The sequence below is a fragment of the Leptinotarsa decemlineata genome, unplaced genomic scaffold (assembly GCF_025532065.1).
Source record: "Leptinotarsa decemlineata unplaced genomic scaffold, Ldec_3_MD MMD2_P_RNA_scaffold_4, whole genome shotgun sequence".
Lineage (NCBI taxonomy): Eukaryota > Metazoa > Arthropoda > Insecta > Coleoptera > Chrysomelidae > Leptinotarsa > Leptinotarsa decemlineata.
This window is the reverse complement of record NW_027412531.1, coordinates 834,828-858,219: the sequence shown is the minus strand read 5'-3', so window position 1 is coordinate 858,219 and position 23,392 is coordinate 834,828. Positions and strand designations below refer to the sequence as shown.

Here is a 23,392-nt window from a genome sequence, read left to right as displayed (position 1 = left end):
AGAAGAATTTGTGTTATATTTTGTTAAATTATCGTGGATGTATAATAAGCATTTAAATATACAAGGGAATAGCAGGATTTGATATGATATGAAGTGCTGTTTGCACGATTCTCTCCAGGGGATATCAAATAATTTTCTGATAATTTTTTTTTGGGAAATAAAAACCCTATCTTTGTTGGTGGCATATCCCCAAAGAACCACATTGTAGCTTAAATGGCCTTAGACCAAGCTATAATATACGTCCAGCAAGGCATGCAAGGGCATAAAATGTTTTATTCTGGAGAGAGCATAGTACGCTTGGTTAACTTTTTTACAAGTGACTGTAATGTGTTCAGACCATCTTAAGCAATCATCCACATAGACACCTAGAAATTTTGTAAAATTCGTTGATACCAATTCCACCCCTCTAATATCAAAGACAGTAGGCTGTTTATCAAGAACTAAAATGGATACATTTTGTTTTATTCAAGTTAACAATCAGATTGTTTAACTTGCACCAATCTAAGAAGTGTGTTATAAACCTGACCATTGATGACTAATTCCTCTAGACTGTGTGCTGATACCGCTAAGGAGGTATCGTCAGCAAAGAGAGTGAGACTATTGTTGTTGATGTTGAAGTATTTGGGTAGATCATTGACGAATAATAGAAAGATAAGCGGTCCCAGGACAGAGCCTTGAGGAACTCCTGAACTGATTGGTTGAGGACCAACATTGTACGGTCTGAAAGAAAATGTTTGAGCCATTGCAAAAATACACCCCTAAATCCTAGATTAAAAAGTTTGGTTTCAATAAAGTCATAAAGTCATTAGTTAGACAAGTTAATAACAACAGGCAACTAGATGCCTATGAGAGTGTGGAAATAAGTAAACATAATAATATTATGAATAACGATAACGGACCAATACCAAATAGCATACTATATAGCTTGTTGAAATAATATTGTTGGGTTTACTGGTTACTACAAAAAGACACATTGTATAGATAGGCAATAGTATGAAACTAATTTTATATAGCTGAAAATTGTTCTATATACAGGGTGTCCCTGGACTTCCTCTTTTCCTCTCGGGTATGTATAGAAAATGAAAAATGTTTTTCTTTGATAACTTTTCAAGTGAATATTCGAAATCATCCAAATTTTGGTAATTGACTAAACAAATGAATTCCTTCGATGAGCTTTCATGCAGGAGTCAGTTGTTTTGCTACAAAGTCAGGAACGGACTACCCCCGATGGTCCACACCCCAAAACTTTGAAATGACAGATATTTTTCAATATTTTTCAACAAATTAAGGTTACTTGGACAATTTTATGAATAAAAGTACTCGTGTGGAAAGTCGATCGGAGCAACGAGTCTTGATAAAAATTTAGTTTCACTCGACGACATCAAACCCGCTCGTCCACCATTATTTGAAATGAATAATTATCAAAGCAGAAATAATAATGATAACGTTAATTCAACAACATTTATCCTGAGATGTCTACCATTATTCGAAAATATTAGTTTTTAAGGAAAATGGAAATGATAGGTAAAATGTTCATAACGAATTTTTATAATGCAAACACGTTTAACTAACGAAACTCAAGAGCCTCAAGAGCAAACAGAAATGAAAAATCCGCTACAGAAACTGCTCGATATGACCACCTTCTCTCTCTATACATTTTCTTAGTCTGCGAAGACACCCTCTCTGTACTTGAAATAGCATTCCAGGGTCGTTTCGTATGGCTTCACAATGTAATGTTATTCTATTCAACAATGCATCTCTTGTGTGAATAGGTGTAGCGTAAACAAGGCTTTTTAGATGCCCCCACAGAAAGAAATCCAATGGATTTAAATCCGTAGACCGCGATGGCCATGAATATGGCCCACCTCTACCAATCCATCTATTGTGGAAAATATGGTTCAGATGGTCACGCACAATCAAACTAAAATGAGGAGGAGCGCCATCATGCATAAACCACATATCTCTTCGGGTTTGCAATGGAACATGTTCCAAAAGTCCATTCAAATCGTTCTGAATGAACTCCAAATAACGTTCTCCATTCAATCGGTCCTGTAGAACGAATGGTCCTATAAGATGGTTTCCTATGATACCAGCCCAAACATTCACGTTGAATTTCCGTTGGTGTTTGGTTTGCAATATCCCATGGGGATTTTCTTCGGCCCATATATGGAGATTATGAGAGTTGATAACTCCATCTCTACTGAAACCTGCTTCATCAGTGAATAAAACTCGATTAATAAAAGTCATATCCTCTCTTTGCCTATCCATGAACCAATTGGCATATTCCAGTCGTGCTGGAAAATCTTGAGGTGTCATGGCATGTACCTTCTGGATGTGAAATGGGTGGAGCAGTTGTTCCCTAATTATTCTATAAATAGTGGACTTGGATATATGGAACTGTTCTGATAGATTTCTGATGCTCATTGAAGGATCATCAGCGACGGCTTCCAAAATATTTTCCTCCAATACAACGGTACGTACAGTCCTAGGAGCGCCCTCACCACCTCGTTTTGGCAAAACTGTACCTACAATAATATCGAAATAAAACAACGTGCTCAAATTAATTATCAATTATTACATACCTGTCTCCCTCAAGCTGCGATCGACACGCTCGAATGTTTCTCTTGACGGTACCGTTCGATTGGGAAAATGCTCGGAATACAGACGACGAGCTTCTGCAGCAATACAAAATGCTCGTCCATAAAATACATGCATATCTGCATATTCATTGAATGTAAACTGTTCCATATCAAAAAAATTCAAAATATCCTATAGAATATTGACAATACAATGATAGTCATATGACAACGCACCACTCAACAAAACAAAATCGCATTCCAATTTCTCATTTTTTATCAAAACTTTCTAAAAGGTTTTTTTGTCAACATCTGTGAAAGAAATGGAACATAATTATTCCCTGGATATTTTTCACCTGATCATGTGCAGCCGTTTTTGTAGTTCATTCGTTTGCTTTTTATTAGTATAGTAAATATTTTTTCCGATGTGCGTTTTTTCAGCTAAATTTAGATTCGTGTTAAAGAATTTCTCCCATAAAATTATAATTATCAGTGAAACTCCTCAACAGTTTAGCTGTGAAGAAGAATTTGAAACATTCGAATGTTGAGTTTCATGAGATTCAGATAACTGATCAACACGAAACGTGATTATTCCACACGTATTATGTACATACAAAATATGGAATGAATTCGATATTTCATAGTAGAGTAGCTTGTTAGTTTAAAAACACCACGAATCTACAAAACTTGATATTTCTTTTGAAAAAATATCTGCTATCACAATTGTGACTTAAACTTCCATATAGGTACTGTACTTTTTGTTTACGACTTCATTTTAGCATACTTTGTATTATTCCTGTTATAAATGTTGTTGAATTAACGTTATCATTATTATTTCTGCTTTGATAATTATTCATTTCAAATAATGGTGGACGAGCGGGTTTGATGTCGTCGAGTAGAACTACATTTTTATCAAGACTCGTTGCTCCGATCGACTTTCCACACGAGTACTTTTATTCATAAAATTGTCCAAGTAACCTTATTTTGTTGAAAAATATTGAAAAATATTTGTCATTTCAAAGTTTTGGGGTGTGGACCATCGAGGGTAGTCCGTTCCTGACTTTGTAGCAAAACAACTGATTCCTGCATGAAAGCTCATCGACGGAATTCATTTGTTTAGTCAATTACCAAAATTTGGATGATTTTGAATATTCACTTGAAAAGTTATCAAAGAAAAACATTTTTCATTTTGTAACTTCGAGGGCCCGTAACTTGGTTACGAAGACTTTTAGGAAAAAAAGTTATATGAAGTACTGGTGATATTTTGACCCCATCTATATATTCCCGAGAGGAAAAGAGGAAGTCCAGGGACACCCTGTATAGCTGTAACATTCAAACATACATAAGGACATATTGTAAAATAATAGAAAGGCCAATTGTAAAATTAATTTAGGGTGGTACACTTGTATGGGTGGTATTACTGATTACCTACCTGTATGATATACCTGAATAACATAAATAGCTTTAGTTTTGAGTAGTTCCTAGTTTTATCTTCCTCTTGAAGATGATCACTTGGTGATCGAAACACGTGTCGAGGTGTAAAAATAACGATTTGGTGTTGGAAAAATACTCCAGTAATATTCATTACTACTCCAAAGGTTCCAAACAGTACATAGGTCTTATTATTGCAGTGTAGATCCAGGTAACCACACGGAATGAAACACCCCATGCGCGTCCCACTGTCCTCCGACATTGCTCATAAGCCACGTATGCTCTTTTTGCTCTACTCTGTAGATGAGAGTTCCATGTTAGCTTCCTGTCGAGGATAGTACCAAGGCATTTTACCTCTTCAGAGAAGTTGAGTTTGCTTTTGAAGATTTCGGGAGGTTTTAAGCCCGTTAAGCGTCTTTTCCTGGTGAAAAGGACCATCTCAGTCTTCTTGGGATTGATCGACAGTGAGTGTTCCTTACCCCAGGTTTCTATTAATTTGAGCCCCTCCTGCGCTCTATCGCAGAGTGTGTTTCAAATTTGCCAGTCTGCAAGATAACTATGTCATCTGCGTATGCAATTGTGTAGAATCTATTTTTGTTAAGGTGATTAACCAGGGTATCCAGAACTATGTTCCAGAGACGGGGTGATAAGACCCTTCCCTGTGGACATCCCCTTCAATAATAGATATTAACAGGTTGAAATAGCAGATATTCAGATCAAATAGTTGAGGTGGGACAACTTTTTAGTGATGGTGAATAACAAAATTCTACTGCAGGATTCCTAGGATGGGTTTGGTTGGTAACTTAGTTAGTCAATCAAATAACATTTATGAAAATATTGATTGTATGAATAGATCTCCTAAACATATTGACAGGTTGTATTTATGAATATAAAAGAATCTTGTAGGCTTAGGTGTGGTCTATAATAACTGGTTTATTGTTTCACTTCGTATATAGTTTTTTTTTTTTTTGGGTAGACATTGCAATTATTTCAGGTGTGTTCGTGTTCTGGATAGCTTCCGCGTTAGCTACTATCATGGCTACTCACGTTTCTGTCAGTCATGTTCACAACTTTATAACTATCTGAAATAAACTTAATGTACAACAATTGCAGTGAAATTTACTGTTATTTAGGTATCTACTGTGAATTTATTTCTTTGTATTACTAATTTTTGGCACTATGTTTTGAGTCTATGGGAGGATGGTACTTATTTCCATTGTTACAAAACTAATTGAAAGTGTATATTGTTTTATATCAATCTTTATTTATTGCCATTATACTCACTTGTTACACTCACGTCAGAGTTTTTTTTAGTTTGCAAAAATATTAAATTTTGACCTTGAAATTTTAATTACTCATTACCAATTTGATTACCCTTTCACAGGGTACCCCTACCTGGCTGGGGTGGGATGGATGAAAAATCTGTTCGTCCTCTAACGGGAGGGGTCGTCTACAGTATAATCTACAGCTTCTTCCCTAACTAACGGATTTTCGTGAGTTTCCGCACCTTCGAAAACTCACCGATTCCTCGTCTGAATGGACTGCCGAATGGAAGGCAGCTTCAAATCTCTGCGGATAGCTTCATTCCGCACGAACCAAGGAGCATTCACAATCATCCTCATCAACTTATTTTGCAATACCTCCAGAATGGAGATTTATATTTCGCCGCTTGTCCCCAGACGCCTGAAGCATACATGATGACAGGCTTGAACATCGTATTGTAGATGATGATCTTGTTCTTCAAGCTCATTTTAGATTTTCTGTTGATCAGAGGGTACAGACTTGCAATCCGACCTTTGATCTTTGATTTGAGGCACATAATGTGCGGGTTCCAAGTGAGCCTACGGTCTATTGGAAGGCCGAGGTACTTTACCCGTGCTTGCCAGTCAATCTCTCTTCCAGAGATTCTCACTTTTCTGGCCGGAGAAGATAGCAATCTTTCCATGGTTATCGCCTGAGTCTTGTCCGGATTTACTCGGATCTTCCAATCGCCTATTTTGATTTTGAGTTTCTACTAGTGAAGACCATGCCACCACAAGTCATAATTTATTATGATAAAATTATTCAATAATTATTCACTTTATTTTCGAATTGTATAATAAGGGTATATTGATAACTAACCTCTCAATTAGCTCACTTTGTTTCCGTTTCACGAATATCTACGACCCTCTAGCAACCTTTTTGATTGTTCACAACACAACAAAAAAATATTTTTTGAATGTTTCCTACACTAAATTAGTCAATTTCTACTAATTTTGGGGTGATAAAAACAAAAATAACAATGAAAAATTTTTATTAGCTCTGGTTTTTGAGATACACAGTACTTAATCTTAAAGAGTAGTTATACTATACGTGAAAAGTGAAAGTACATAAAACAATATTGTTATGTTTCTTTTAGAATATTTTAAGTACAAAATTAATAAAAAAAAACATTATTCTTAGTGTTTTGACAAATAAAAGAAGTTTGTACCACCAAATTTCAATCAAGTCCATCCGATTCATTGTAAGATCGCTGTCGTTTAGCTTGTCTTTTATAAAACACTTCTGGAGCATCCCTACACACAGACCAGCAGTAGTCTGCAAGCATTGCTTCATTCCAACGGCCCTGATATCTCTGTTCCATTGAGGCAATGTCTTGATGGAATCTTTCTCCATGTTCGTCACTCACAGCTCCACAGTTTTGTGGGAAGAAATTGAGATGAGAGTGAAGAAAATGAATTTTTAAGGACATGTTGCATCCAAGTTGGTGGTAAGCTTGAAGAAGCTCTTTAACCAATGCTGTGAAGTTATCATCTCTTTTGTTACCTAAAAACCCATGTACAACCCCCTTAAAGGCTTCCCAGGCTCTTTTTTCATTTCCTGTTAAAATCATGTCAAAAGCAGGATCATTTACGATTTCACGGATTTGAGGCCCAATAAAGATGCCTTCCTTGACTTTAGCATCACTCAACCTGGGAAACTTTGCTCTCAAGTACTTGAAAACTTGTCCTTCCTGGTCCATGGCCTTCACAAAGTTTTTCATTAGTCCCAACTCAATATGTAATGGGGGAAGGAGAACATCCTTAGGATCGTAAACTACATTTTTCTCATTAGGGTTTAGGTCTCGTGTAGACCAGTTCATTTTTTTATAGTGAGATTTTCTATCCCGACTGTCCCACAGACACAAAAAACAACAGTACTTGGTGAACCCTAATTGCATTCCTAGGAGTATAGCAATGACTTTCAGATCACCACAGATGTGCCAATTGTGTTGTTCATATTTGATTGATTGGAGAAGTGTTTTCATATTTATATACGTTTCCTTCATGTGAACTGCATGACCTATAGGAATAGAGGGTAGCTGATTTCCATTATGCAGAAATACAGCTTTTAAGCTTAGTTTTGAAGAGTCTATAAACAGTCTCCATTCAGATGGAGTGTGATCCAAATTCAAGCAGTCCATCAAACCATTAACATCAGAACAAACTACGAGGTTTTCTTTTTTCTCAAAAAAAGGAAGCAAATCTTTTTGACGCTGTCTGTACTGAGATATTTTCACATCATGTTTTAGAAGATTCCACTGTTGTAGTCTTGACCCTAACAGCTCAGCCTTTTCCTTAGACAAGCGAAGATCTCTTATAAGGTCACTCAACTCTGCTTGACTAATTCTGTGCGGATCACTAGACCTATCGCTCACCTCAAAATCAGGGTCATAGGATGTAGAAGGATGGGTTGCTCCTTCTAAACAGTCTTCATCACCTTCCTCTAAAATTTCATAGTTTTGGGGTGGAGAAGGGACTGGCAAATTGTCTGAGTGTGGTACAGGCCGAAGAGCAGATGGGAGATTAGGGTATTTAACCGTTCCTCTTTTCTTCATAGATAAACCTTGCTTAATGGGAGGAGTTAAGCAGAAATAACAGTCGTCTGTATGATTGGTAGGCTCACGCCAAACCATAGGTACTGCAAAAGCCATTGCCCGGTTTTTATTTTTCAGCCACTCTCGCAATATGACGGAACAAGAATTACAACATATATGAGGAGCCCATGATTTATCTTGGTCCCCAACTTTCACACCAAAATAATGTTCATAGGCTGTCTTAACGATAGGTGTCATTTTACGTTTCTGAGCCTTAAATGTTATTTCACCACATATATAGCAAAAGCTATCGACAGAATTCACACACTTTCGAGGCATTTCAGATCAGCACTTAAATTAATTTAAACATCAACTTCACACGATAATTTCAATAGCAACCACGTGCGTACAATTGACAAACTCACATAGGTTATGTTTACTACTTAAGAACAGCTGATGAGAGGGGTGTTATGTAAACAAACATGTGTACCAACTGTTGATGATGAAATATTTCATTTGTTAAAAACTCAATATACATATATATAATATAATGATACTATATCTTGAAAACAAGAGCTAATATATAATTTTTATGGTCACTTTCGGTTTTAACACGTGGAAATACATTAAAATCATCTAATTTCAACCCCGAAACAAAAACTTTGTTGTGTTGTGTAATTATATGTTTCGATTGAACTATGGAGGAATATGACACCATTAATAATTTGTTGTAATCATTAATTGATTTTTGGAAATTACACTGTTTTACCAGCATATATTGGATAAAACTGTACAAAACTTTCCAACCACATATTGACTCGCTTACATTTGTCACATGATGAAGAGGCCTATTCATGATTCTAGTAAAAATCATATAATTCTTGGTGTATGGTAACAGATCACTTTATTTCAATCTATCTTGGATTGTTATGAATTTAATTGAAATGTCAATTTATTGTTTCAGATGTTCTAGGCTCAGCAAAAGGTTGGGCAGGAAATTTATTATACAATGAAAAAGTGCGAGAGCAATTCGCCAGATTTTATAGAAGAACAGACACATTCAGTTTGGGTGTGTGCAACGGATGTCAGTTGATGGCTCTTATTGGTTGGGTGGGAACACCTATAACAGGAGAGATGAAACCAGACATTTCTTTAACAAATAACAGATCTGAACGTTTTGAATGTAGGTTCAGTACTGTAAAAATTGAGAAATCCAAATCCATTATGCTCAAAGACATGGAAGGATCTTCATTTGGAGTTTGGGTAGCACATGGTGAAGGAAGATTCGAATTCAGTGGAGAGGAAATATACAAGCAACTGAAGCAACAAAATCTTGTCGCTTTGAGATATGTCGATGATAATGATGTACCAACAGAAGCTTACCCAATGAATCCCAATGGAAGCATTGAAGGCTTAGCCGGAGTATGTTCTCGTGACGGAAGGCATTTGGCAATGATGCCTCATCCTGAAAGATGTGTTCAACCTTTCCAATGGCCTTATATGCCAGTGAGCTGGAAACAATTCAGAAAGAGTCCATGGGAAAGGATGTTTAGGAATGCATATGATTGGTGTCACAAAACCAGTTTACATTAAAATTAATAGGGGTGTAGGGGTATATTTTAAGGAGAGAATCATTTTTGGGAAAGAAGTTTTGAAGATTGCCATTTTTATGAGATTGTGGAAAAATGAAAAGTCGTGCAGTATCTGTTGAGAGGATCAGACCTCATATTAATCTGCTCTATTTTTGGTGTTTGATGATATGTCTATCAAGTACAGGCAATATTCCATTCGTTTATTTGTTTGAAGACCTATCGTGGTTTGAAATCCCTCTGGAGTCAAGAGGTATGTAAAAAAAAACTGTTTAAAGAAACCGATCTATATCGGAATGACAATTTCAAATTCATTCCGTTCATGTAAAATAATAAACATGAAATGGGTAATAAAATGTACCTATTTCACAGGGTCTTTGTTTTGGAACGTACTTTTGGAGCTTCCTGGTTCTCAAGTTTCCATTTTTTTTTTCAATGCGAAAGGCAGCAGATTTTGATGGATCATCGTTTTGCTGAACACCCCTCAATCGCTGAGATGCTCAGTTGCTGAGACCATTTGGTTTTGAGCCCATATGTTGACGAGTCCAGTTCATTTTGATCATTCCTGATTCTATATTTTCGTCTGAGTTTCCATTCAGATGAACGAAAAACATTATATCCAATTGAATGTCACCACTACCTTGAGGTCAGTTTCACCTAGTTTTAAGTATGTTCTTAAGTTATTTTACATATGAGTATCATCTGATTGAAAATTATCATTTTCCAATTTTCATTACATTACATTAATAATATAAGGTGGTATCATCAAACCGGTTGAAGATCGAACAATTTAAAGACTGATCAGTATAAAAAATTCATAGTTACTTCGTTATTCATTGTATATACTCATCTAATTATATATCATGTATTTATTAAAATTTATTTGGGTATTTTAAACTTTTATTTCATTACTCTCTGTCAATATTCAAAAGGTTTCGCTCCGTGGCAATTGACCATTAAAAAAAAAAAAAAAAAAATTAAGTTTTGTGTGGTTTGAACCCATGGCAACCAGTGCCGCCAGACGAAGAGCTGCAGCTTGTGCAGTTGCATAAAATTAAAAAAAAAATTATACGCTGCAACAACTACTTTTATATGAACATTGAATTATACAAAAAAAAAATTTTTCCCTTTCAGTTTGTGATCCAGTTTATACAGAATATATTATATGAAAGACCAAAAATTTCACCTTCATGGAATGCTATCATCTCAATGGAGACACTTAGATTGTTGCTTCAGCACCAATCTGGATAATATTACAAGAAGAATCACTCCATTCATGAAATTATGACTTAATGTCTTGAATGAGTTGAATGTACTCATGCCCTCAATGACAGTACATAATGAAATTCATTTGCTTATTTGATTTAATTCCAGCCACAAGAATCCGGCTTTGGGAAAGAAAGGATTTGCAGATCATGCAGAGAAGTAACTTTCAGACACAAACTGAAAGAAAGTCCTCCTGAAACAGCTACTTTCACATAAACATTGAATTACACGAAATAAATAATTCTTTCGAAACAAATACTTTTAATTTTTATTTTATGTTATTCAATTTTTATAGTAGTAGTAGTATTTATTGGTCATATTTACATGAAGCAGTGGTCGCCAACCTCTTCAAGGCGTTGAGCTACTTTGTTAATTTTGGAATAAACAGCGAGCTACCCACACGGAAGCCACGTAACGCAACGTAAATGAAATAATACACAGTTAATTTATCATTATATGTATTTATTTCACTATTTAACTGGTAATACATAATACATAGGTACTAATAATAAACTAATAACAAAATAACTAATATTACTAGTACGTACTTGTTCATAGCTACATTCCTACCTATCAAACGAAGGTGTTTGAAAAATAAACACAAACTTTTATCCAGCCACAACGGCATGTCACGTATGATTTAAAAATAGTTAATAATAACAACAAAAAAGTAACGCACTATCATGAACATAAACATTGAAAAATAAAAAAGCACGTTCAATGAGAAGGCTGACACTCAGACTCATCGATAATTTTTTAATGTTTGCAGTATAATTTGATGCAGCCATTCGAATACAATTATCCAAATGTTCATCTGTGAGTCGATTGCGATATTTGTTCTTAAAAAACTTCATAATAATCTTCATCAGTTGTCAAGCCTACCATGTTCGATATTGGAATTTTCTCGGAAGAAATAATATTTTTTAAATGAGAAAACAACTCATGTCCAGTAGTGTGTCCTTTCAGTGGAATGAACTTCAAAAGATCTTCTTTAATCGTAAAATCACTAAATACCATCCTGACGAACACGGCCATCTGGGCAGTGTCAACGACATCTGTTGATTCATCCAGTTGAAGTGAAAAATAAACACAGTTATCTAAGTCAGTTCTTAACTGTAAAAAAATATCATTGCTCATTACTTCTACATGTCTCATCACTGTATTAGCAAAAAGTTGCATAGATTTTATAGCTGAAACTATCTCGTCTTTATTTCTAAAGTTGGCAAATAACGAATCAGCAGCTTCTAAAAACGCCTGTTTTATCATTTCCCGTCTTCATAAGGTTTCTTTTTTTGTGCAATTATCTGGGACACACAGTACGATGCTTCAGTTGCAGCCTTATTTTTGTCGACTGTTCTTAAAAATATTGATTGTTGTCCAATTAACTGCTTTTTTAACTGTTTCATTTTCTCCTTTCTGGCGGCAGAATGTAGTGGGAATGATTTTTCAAAATTAGAATGTACAGTTTTATGATGTCTCTCAATATTTCCTTTTTTAGCAACGGAGACCGAAGTATTAATAACAAACACACATTTTTATCTTTAACTTCTGTAAAAAAGTATTGTTCTTCCCATTCCGAATGAAAGTGGTATGTCTTTACCTTCTTACAACTGCTTGCCATAATATTATTTTTGTTGTTCTCTACTAACCCAACCGCTGCACGTTGGTTACGCGTTCAGTTTTAAACTAAGCGCAATGTCGCCGCGCCGTGCGTAATTATCCCGTTCAAAGCAATCCAGATCGTTCTCGAACAATAACCGCGCTGGTCCGTCTGGTCGGTTCTAGCCGATTCTAGCTTGATGGCGTCAGCGGCAGATCGCTCACCGCAACGTTGCCGCTCTTTATGTCTAATATTATGACAATCAGATTTTTTTGTGGAATTTTCGAAAGCTTCTCTGATTTTTGCAGTTTGTATTTTTTAAATTAAAATCGTTGTGAGAGCTAACAGAATTGCCTCCGCGAGCTACCGGTAGCTCGCGATCGACAGGTTGGCGACCACTGACATAAAGAGTACAATTGGCAGGTTAAAAAAGTCGCTGACAGTCATGAGAATATAAAAATCTTATGTTACATAGATAAAAATTCAAAAAATTGAGAATATAGGTAAGAAAGAGGAAACTATATTATACTTAATCAGACGTTAGAAAACTTACTAAATGAACATTCAGTGTTTGGATTCCAATGCCAGAAATTCCTCTCTTGAATAGAAGCTATTTTCCAGCTGTTATAGCTATTTATATCCTTTATATATTTTGGCAAGCTGTTATAAAGAAATATGCAATTATAAAATGTAGACTTTTTAAATGTTGCAGTTTTATGTTTTGGTGTTTCCAATATAGAACTTCTTGATGGATAGTTATGACGACTTAAGACGTTGAAGTCAGAAATGTTGCTTTTCAAAAAAGGTACACGTTTTAAAATGAAAATAGAATGGAAGGGCAGAATAGAGTGTTGTTTGAAGACAGTCTTACATGACTCCCTATATTCCAAATAAAATATAGTCTAATTATAACTATAACTATAATAATAGTCTAATTATTCTTTTTTGAGAAGTGAAAACTTTTTTACATTCAGGAGCCAGTCCCTATGTTGCAATATTATTTGATATATGGCTATATGCAAACGCATAGCATAAATTCAACAGTCCCTGTCACTAAATATTAGATTTTTATAGAAGGTTGTTGTAACTGGCTTTCTCCTATGGAAATGTATGCAGGTTGGCACTATTGTTTCATTTCATTGAGAGCTTTTTCTATATTACTGTGCAATTCTTCAAGGGTTTATCCACAGGCTGTAACTGTTGTGTCATCGACAAACATTGTTACTTGTCCCGCGGTAATATGATTGGGAATATCTTTCACAAAAAAAAAAATAATAATAATAAGGGTCCCAAGACAGATCCTTGGAAAACACCAAGAGAAGCAGTGCATTCAATTGATAGTTGTTGTTCTACTTCGATGAGAATAATTCTGTGGGAGAGATAAGACTCGTATTGACGTGAACCGTCCGCAAATAGTAAAGGAATACAATACCTCTATGGGAGGCGTCGACAAAGCTGACGCACTCATATCATTATATAGAACAAAAATAAGGTCCAAGAAATGGACACTGAGGATGATATTTCATGCTGTAGATATATCACTCATAAATTCATGGACAGAGTACAGAAAAGATTCTCAGCTGCTTGAACGGCCAGCAAATAAAACTCTAGATTTATTACACTTCAGAATGGAAATAGGAGAGGTCCTCATCAAACAGGGAAATGAAATTTCACGAAAGAAGGTTGGGAGGCCATCAAAAGATGATGCCCCAGTCCAGCCAAGTCGAAAAAGAACCGAAGTGAGGCCTCTAGCAGATGTACAAATGGACAATGTGAATCATATGCCAGAGCACACCTGGACGTTGTAAAAATGTTGGGTGCAAGGGCAAGTCACGATGGATTTGCACTAAATGTAAGGTACATTTGTGCCTTCAGAAAAATCGCAACTGTTTTGAGAACTTCCACAATAATTGATTTAGAATGAACAATCTTTTTTATATTTGATTTTACACAACGAATGTTCTTTGCTTTTTCAAGGTACCATTGACTACTGATGTCTACAATTGTAGACAATTTTTTTGTCGTACTACCAGGGGTGTGAATTCTAAACAAATGTTTGAAGTGTTTACAAATATCATATTTTGACAATATACAGGGTGTCCCTGGACTTCCTCTTTTCCTCTCGGGAATGTATAGATGGGGTCAAAATATCACCAGTACTTCATATAACTTTTTTTCCTAAAATCCTTCGTTACCAAGTAACGGGCCCTCGAAGTTACAAAATGAAAAATGTTTTTCTTTGATAACTGTTCAAGTGAATATTCAAAATCATCCAAATTTTGGTAATTGACTAAACAAATGAATTCCTTCGATGAGCTTTCATGCAGGAGTCAGTTGTTTTGCTACAAAGTCAGGAACGGACTACCCCCGATGGTCCACACCCCAAAACTTTGAAATGACAGATATTTTTCAATATTTTTCAACAAATTAAGGTTACTTGGACAATTTTATGAATAAAAGTACTCGTGTGGAAAGTCGATCGGAGCAACGAGTCTTGATAAAAATGTAGTTTCACTCGACGACATCAAACCCGCTCGTCCACCATTATTTGAAATGAATAATTATCAAAGCAGAAATAATAATGATAACGTTGATTCAACAACAACAGGGACACCCTGTATTACCAGAAAATAATTTTTATCTTTTGAAACCAAAACTCGTGAGTCAAAGGGTTAAAAACCGGAGAGTAAATTAAATCGATTTGATCATTTAACAGGTTGCACCCGCAATGTTTATGCTTGTAAATTTCCAAGGATTTTGAATAATTGAGTTTGCAACCGTTCAGACTTCCACAATGTGGAAGTAGCATTCAGACCACATGCCAGGTTATCTCATTTCCTTTCCAATGCCAAAGATAAGGTCGACAAGTTGGAAAAATCTGGAGTTTATAAGCTTAAGTGTCCGGAGTGTAATAAATAGTGTTTATGTGGGACAATGCGGACGAAATTTCCAAAAACGGTATGCTGAACATGAAAGGTCCTTCAAACTAGGAAAAATTATTCGACGTTTTCGAACCATTCCTTGGCATGCAACCACAAGTTTCCGAATCTAAACGATACGGAATGGCGAATGTAATGAATCATTGTTAGTTTATTGTATTTGTTTGAGAATGTCCATATAGGACGAAACTGCAGTAACGTTAGTTACAATTAAATGTGGTAAAAATCATAGAAATTTTCATTTCTCTCTTCTTTGTAGCCTACTCCAAAAAAAGAGGAATTAGAAATATGTATAGAGTTGGATTCAGGGATTCCTGTCGACCTTTATTCAGAAAGCATAAAAACTTGACCTTGCTTTCCATACTTATATTGGAAATGTTATGTCTGGTGCAAAAAAATACAGGACAAAAATGTTCATTTCACCACGACGAAATACCAGAACTAAGCTCAATATAGGTTTACCGATTCCAATATCATCAACAATTGAGAGGTCTTTCATATATAATGGAAAAAAAATGTTTAACAATTTGCCAATTGAGATCAAAGGCATAACGTGTACCACTAAATTTGGAAAGTCTGTAAAACAGCTTCTGATTTCAAAGGCTTTTTATTCTTTAGACGAATTTTATCCAGACAGAAATTCAAATTATATAAACAATGAATTTTAATTATTGTGTTTCAGTACCTACTATGTGACTTTTTTAACTTTTTGTTTGATGTTTACATTCAGCTCTGAACTATATAGTTCAAAATGTTTACGAAGTTGATACTGTTATTTTCTATGCATACACTTTTATATTTTTATGCTTTAAAGTTTTTATATTCTCATACTTACATTTATGTGTTGCATGAGAATATTCATTATTATTATTTATTTCAATATGTAGCATATATAATAACTTTCTGACTACTCTTTCACCCCAAAATGCTGAAACAACCAAATGTTCAAATATTACTTTCAATTTGTATAACTTATATTCTTCAAAATAATAACACTTGACAATAATATTTCATCTTCAACAATATCTTTTAAGTTGTGTATCTTATATTTCTTGGAATAGTAACACTTTGTCAATGAGATTTCATCTTCGACAATGAAGTACATTTTGATTGGATTTGATAATCTTCCTCTTTTTACAAAATTGATAGGTCATTAATTGAACGCGGTCATATATTTATTAATCTTTAAAAGCAGTATAAAATATGTTACAACACTTGGTAATACACAGATGTACCTATTTCATTAGACTGGTCATACATACAGATCCAAATAAGTAACAGGCACCAAACATACATTTACATTGTTCAACACATTGAACTAAATATTTTGAAATTTATCAACCTTTAAAATGAAAATATGGAGAATCTCTCCACAGGGAAAACAAAACCTGGCTACCTGTCCTTAATTGTACACAAATTCATTAAAACCAATAGAAACCACACCCGTGGAATAAAACTTGAGACAAATTTCCAAGATGTAATATCTGAAAAACAGAACCCGGAAAAAAGTTTTTATCCCCGGCCGTAACAGTTTACTTTTCGTATATAATTTGTTTGCTTTACACTTTCAAATAATATCTTTAAATAAACTTGCATACTTCCACACCTGGAAGTTTCTTTAGGTGTGTGCTCTTCTGGAATATATTCTTTTGATGAAATTCGAATTTTCCCAATAGAAAGAAGAAAATAAACTTCAATACTATGATCAAACAACATGACACCTAATAAAAAGTTTTATAACGCAATTCTTCCAAGATTGGTTTTGAGTAACAAGCAGTTGCTACATAAAATGACATTGTCGCAGAAACTTTATGAATTAGCAATAAAAACGATCCGTTCTCGCAGATTACTACCCGAAAGTTAACGTTTCGCAGAAGTTATGCCGCTTTTTCATTCATCAGTTTTGATCTTGGGATTAACTTTATGAAGTTTCAGTTGAAATTTAGAGTCCCCTGGTAGATTGGATGGAATTTTAGGGAGCAAGATTTCCATTATTAGTTCTATTCTAAATTCATCTGGTTTTTGAATTCCATTAGTTCGTACTTTCATTGTCTGATATTATATAAAATGATTTGAAATTGAAAAAACTGAAAAAGAAGAATCGAAAACTAAAGAAATAGAAATAAAAATGAATAGCTAAAAATAATAATTATATGAAGCAAAAAAACCTGAAATGAAATAATAGTGAAATAAAATACAAGTAAGAATAGAAGAATTGAACAAAAAATGAAAATAAGTTGAGAGATTCCAAGCGAAGTCCTTCACGACGTTTCGATTGTTAGTAATTGTTTCATTTTTTACTTGTATTTTGTTTAATTTCAGGGTTTTTTTTGCTCAAAAATATAAAATGATCGAATTAGACTTCAAAATGTATCTTCCATTTCGTTCAAAACTTTTTTCTGTACTGAATCACGGGTAATTCTAAATATCTGAATATTTCATCTGTAGTACAAAATTTCGCTAACACTTATAATTCTTGAAATATGTTTTTTATTTTGATTTTCTTTTGAACAGCCTATCAAGAAGGTTACGTATAGCGGCATCTGCCCGCGAATAGCTCAAGCAATAATTGATAGTTACGTACAGCGCCATCTGCCCGCGAATAGATCAAGCAATAATGCCAATAATTCTGTCAATACAGATCCCGAGCTTGAGAGTTACAAACAATCATACCTACATACATACAATCATTCATACATACATACATGCATACATACATACATGCATACATGCATGCATGCATGTATGTATGCAAGTGATGAAACTGGACATGTATAAGTAATTTTTCATATCAATTTTTCTGTAACTTGCCACTAGATGGCGTTGTAGAACAATTTTTTTGAAAGCACTGTTCTATAACGCTGCGCACGCCTAAATTCGTTGATTCTGATTCTGCCAAAACATTGGAACAGCAGCGATACAGCAACATATAGTAAAACCAATAATGATTGAGAGTAAAGCGCGTTGTCATATCTAAATTTTACGTTACCAGTTTATAGCAGAATCAAAATATAGTAAGCAGTAGAGTTGTAGGTTGTGGCAAATTATAGATAATACCCAATACTAGTACGATTAAAAGGTATTATTTATGACAAAAATCAGTAATGAGCTTGTATTGAGTAATACTTATACATTTCCTGATTACTGATCAGTTAAAATTCATTATTTTCTGTATAGTGTTAGATATTTATTACAACTAGTGGCAACGCTGTACGCAACGATATTTCTGTCTTTGTCACTTTACCGTAACTTCCATCTCATCGTTGCAGTCCTTACTAATGTACTTGCAGCCATGAGCGTATCATTGGTTTGTGAATTATACAGCGAGAATTGTACGTTTTACAGTTAAGTTACTCAGCAATCGACGTGTTGTGATAACAATTGGTGAAAATAATAGTGCTAATAAGTGTTTAAGCGTTACATAATTATATTTCTACACCGTTCTCAAACTACTCAAAAAATGGGAGACATGGTCGGGCCTTCCACGTCGAAAAAGGTAAAACGGTCGGAGTCTCGGTCAGTAAGAGAAAAACAAATTGTACTGCGAGTATTTCACTGTCTTGAAAGAGATCATCAGCCACCAAAAGATGACTTTGTGCATATGTGCTGTAATTGTACATGTGTACCTCCGAATAACCAACCGGGCATTTCTACATCATTAAGTTCCACAATTACAAAAGATAAATTAGTTGATATGTGCTCTGATTATACCGGTGTACCAAAATCATCGATTTATAAAATACTAAGAGAAGCAGAAATTCATGGGGACGTACAAACGCCAAAAACTAGTAGCGGACGAAAAAAAATCACAGTTGATGAAGAAGCCAAAACCAGTATACGCAGAACTATTCACAGTTTCTTTTTCAGAAATGAGCTGCCCATACTACAAACAGTTCTGGAGGCACTTAGCGATCATGAATTGGTCCCAAAAAAGGGTAAAGAAACTTTTAGGAAACTTGTACACGAAATGAAATTTACGTACGAAAAAGTTGACAGGAAAAGCATTCTCATTGAACGTCAAGAAATAATAGCATGGAGAAGTAACTATCTAAGAAAAATTGACGAATTTCGGAAGCTCAAAAAAAATTGTACTTCATGGACGAGACATGGGTTAACCAAGGACATACGGTCAAGAAAGTATGGCAGGATGGTAATATAACAAGTGCACGACAAGCCTTTAAGGAAGGTTTGTCAGTTGGGTTGAAACAGCCATCTGGAAAAGGTAGTCGTTTGATAGTTACGCATATAGGAAGCGACAGTGGATTTTTACCAAATGGTGAATTAATATTTAAATAAAAAAAGGCGACTATCATGAAGAGATGAGTGCGGAGGTGTTTGAAAAATGGTTTGAAGGCATCATTCAACTTGTGGAACCTGGGTCTGTCATCGTCATGGACAATGTCCCATACCATAGTCGACATTTAGAACCATTACCGAAACAATCATGGAAAAAAGCAGCAATTCAAGAATGTTTAATTAATAAGAACATCCAATATAACAAAGATAGTTTAAAGGCAGAACTACTTCAGCTAACAAAATTACACACAGACAAATATAAAAAATTCGCAGTGGATGAAATGGCGTTAAGTCGTGGAATTACAATTTTGAGGTTACCTCCATACCACTGCGAATTAAACACAATAGAATTAATCTGGGCGCAAGTAAAAGGATATGTGGCACGAGAAAACAGAACATTCAAATTAGTGGACGTGCAATTCGAACTGTTTCTGCAGAAGACTGGAAGAAATGCATGCAGCAAGTTTTAAAAGAGGAGCAAAAAATGTGGGACGTAGACAACCGTATTGAACACAATATTGAACCAATCATAATTCACTTTGATGATAGCGGTAGCAACAGTGACGAATCTGAGGTTGAAGATTAGACGAAAATTTGTACATTTACATTTATATTCTATTATCAAAAATTTGTAATTGGTATTTTCTAGTACCCCTGACGATGAGTTTAAGTTACTCGGAAGCTTGAGAATAGTTATAAAGAGTTCTCTTATCAATTGCTGCAACTCAATAGTGAAAAAAAGTTATATATATATATATTGTGTTTTTTATTATTATTGTTAATTTATCTGGTACCTACTATAATTACCACGATTATTAATCCGTTTTCATAAGGCCCACCTAATGACTACAACGATTAGGTAAATTACGATATTGCGAAGTTTTAATGAAATAAATAAAAAATGTGTATGAATATTTTAACTAATTGTACTAAGAATTTTTCTTTCATTCTTAACCCTCTCAAAAATTAATAAGCACGCCCCCCATTTGCTGTCGACTGGGCTTACTTCTACTCTCAATCATTATTGGTTTTAGTATAGTACTAGTATTCTTATGAAGTATTTGAAAGTAATGGTAAATTATGATTGTACAAAGGATTATTCTAAAAATTGAGTTTGATGTAATAAAGATAGGAATATTGTCAAATGATTATCACAATTTGAATGGAATTGATTTCAGAAATGATCTAGATATAAATTAATATTTTCTCTACTATCCAAATCATCTTGTGAACAGTATATTAATAGCAAAAACCAACATTATCATGTTACATATGAAGGATGCAGATTGGTCAAAAGTTCAAATTAAATATTATTTCAAGGAGTGATCATAACTGAAATATAAAAAAAATCAAATAAAAGATATGGATGAAAGAATATTTCGACTCACCTTTCCGTCACTTTTTCTGTATGCATCATGGATTTTCCAAACTAACTCTGGTCCAGCACTAGCAACTTGTTTACCAATTTCAAAAATTTGACAAATTGGATTCGTTTCTACGGGACATTGCGTTGCTCCACTGCTTTTGAATTTTGAAAACATAGCAGTGGCAGGCATTGATTCTATTTGCACACACTCAGTCTTTGACACACATCATACCAGATTCACATGATGCTTGTATTGAAGAGGTAAGTTGAGTCTGAAACAAAAAAAATGGAGGATTATATTTTCCGCGATTAGAAATGAGTCGGTACACATACGAATAATATTGTTGAGTATGGAAAATTGTGTTCAATTTTCACTAGTAATACCACTAGAGGTCAAATTACTTCCGGAAATTTGACCTCGCGTGGTATTCGGTAAGAAAATTCCACACCGAATTGTGGTGGACAATCAAATAGTTTTGAAATGTATTTTTCCATTCTCAACAATGCAAATTATTTTCTTCATCAAGTCACCAGCGAAATAAAATGTGTGGTCGACTTGATTGTTGAGTTGCCATGGTAACTAAGTGAGACCCTAACCTCGAAATTATTATTTCAGTTTTGAAGCAGTCAAGCGGCACGACGTAAAAAATGTTTGGCTTCGGTCAAGAAAATAAAGAGAATATTCGCCAGGTGATTGAGAGTTGAAACCCGCGAATACCAGGGAATCGAAGTCGAGCGTATGGCGGCAGTTTACAAACTTCTGCGCAGAAAAATCATATAATTTTGATAGAGCGGATATATCTGTGGAAGAACTGGCGCTTATTCTTGAAAACTATGGTTCAACATGCGAAAAACGAACTACGAAGACTACAAGGGGAGTGTTATCAAAGTTTTATGGAATTCCACAGCCAAGCAGTTGCAGAAATATTTTTTTGAAAAGTATAATCGTGAATTTAATCCATTCTCTGACATAGAATACTTGGACGCAAGGGCTTCAAAAATGCTAAGCGCCGGAAGTTACAAATGGATCCAACCAAGAGAAAGGAAAGTCCATCTACACTATCGGCAGACGAACTAGGAATAATTATTGAGTTTTGGGACGAAAACACTCCGGAAAGACTGCAGAAAAAGTTTTTCCACAATGCTGGTCATGAATTGGCCTGGAGAGGAAATGAAGGAGTGGCAGCACAACTCGAATATTTTGTAGGGGAAATTGACAATGGAAGGGAACCAACAGGCCGCATTGAGTTTTACCCGGTTTTCTCCAAAACCACCCAAGGTGGTTCAAAGAAAATGGCTGAGAGCAAGTGGCTAGTACCGAATACTCAACGAAGAAATATGCCCAGTGAGACTGTTCAACAAACTAACAAGCAAGCAGGGCTCCATCAAACCGAAGCCTTTATTTTTGACACCAAATCCAAACTAAAAGGCTGGTACAAGAACAGACCAGTTGGACAGAATACAATATCTTCCTGGTTCACCAGGAACGCCACCGAGTAAGTGCCAAGCATGGACCAGTGAAATAATTTTCAAATGTTTGAATATAAAAAGTTTTTTGTATTTTTCCTCTGTAACTTCAAAATTGAATGTGTGACACTTTTCTACATCTGACTTTTCACTATAACCTCAAGTTAATGTCTTGATAAAGGGAATAAACAGCAATTTTGACTGCATATGTATATATATATATATATATATATATATATATATATATATATATATATTATATATATTATATATATACGCTGAAGTGGTTTTTCCGGGTATCTGATCCGTGTATGTGATATTGTCTTTAATTTCACCGACGTTTCGACAAAATCTCATTTGTCATTATCTAGGTGTGCTGTTACGTGTTCAGAAGTTAGTTGACCCTGCTCGACTCACTTCTTACTATACTGGTAAAATGATATTCGTTACGTGTTCAGAGATAGAGTGTCCATAAACGCTTCACTACCTACTACTTGAATGTTGTTGAGTTTTACCTGAGTTCTTCTTCTTCTTAGTTGACCTCATCTCCCCGTTAAGGTATCGAATGTTGAATCTGAAGTTTTCACGGATAGGACTATGCTGAACTGGTTGTTCCGGGTATTTGATCCGTGTATGTGATATTATCTTTAATTTCACCGACGTTTCGACAAAATCTCATTTGTCATCATCTAGGTGTGCTGTTACGTGTTCAGAAGTTACTTGACCCTGCTCGACTCACTTCTTACTATACTGATAAACGTGTTCAGAGATAGAGTGTCCATAAACGCTCTACTACCTACTACTTAAACTTATATATATATATATATATATATATATATATATATATGATGTGTTGTTTTTCCGGGTGTTCATCCGTTGTAACGAAGCAGTAACTCGTCTTGATAATGCCATCTGAGATGATGGCGAAACGTCGACTATCGAATAGTACACAACGGATGAACACCCGGAAAAACAACACATCATATTCTACCATCCGTGAAAACCTACATTTTAATATATATATATA

At 34.9% G+C, this 23,392-nt stretch overlaps 1 protein-coding gene and 1 long non-coding RNA gene across 2 annotated transcripts; both read right to left on the bottom strand.

Annotated features, from left to right (window-relative positions):
* Window positions 1–2,374: 2,374 nt before the first annotated feature.
* Window positions 2,375–13,681, bottom strand: LOC141487539 (uncharacterized). The gene is made up of 2 exons (XM_074186632.1): window positions 2,583–13,681; window positions 2,375–2,525 (listed from the first exon to the last, which is right to left on the bottom strand). Exon 1 carries the CDS (start codon window positions 8,179–8,181, stop codon window positions 6,487–6,489), a length of 1,695 nt encoding a protein of 564 aa, XP_074042733.1. The 5' UTR covers window positions 8,182–13,681; the 3' UTR covers window positions 2,375–2,525; window positions 2,583–6,486.
* Window positions 13,682–14,908: 1,227 nt separating this feature from the next.
* Window positions 14,909–23,167, bottom strand: LOC141487541 (uncharacterized). The gene is made up of 3 exons (XR_012468429.1): window positions 22,881–23,167; window positions 20,921–21,170; window positions 14,909–17,323 (listed from the first exon to the last, which is right to left on the bottom strand). It is a non-coding gene; the product is annotated as an uncharacterized lncRNA (long non-coding RNA).
* Between the last annotated feature and the right edge of the window lie 225 nt (window positions 23,168–23,392).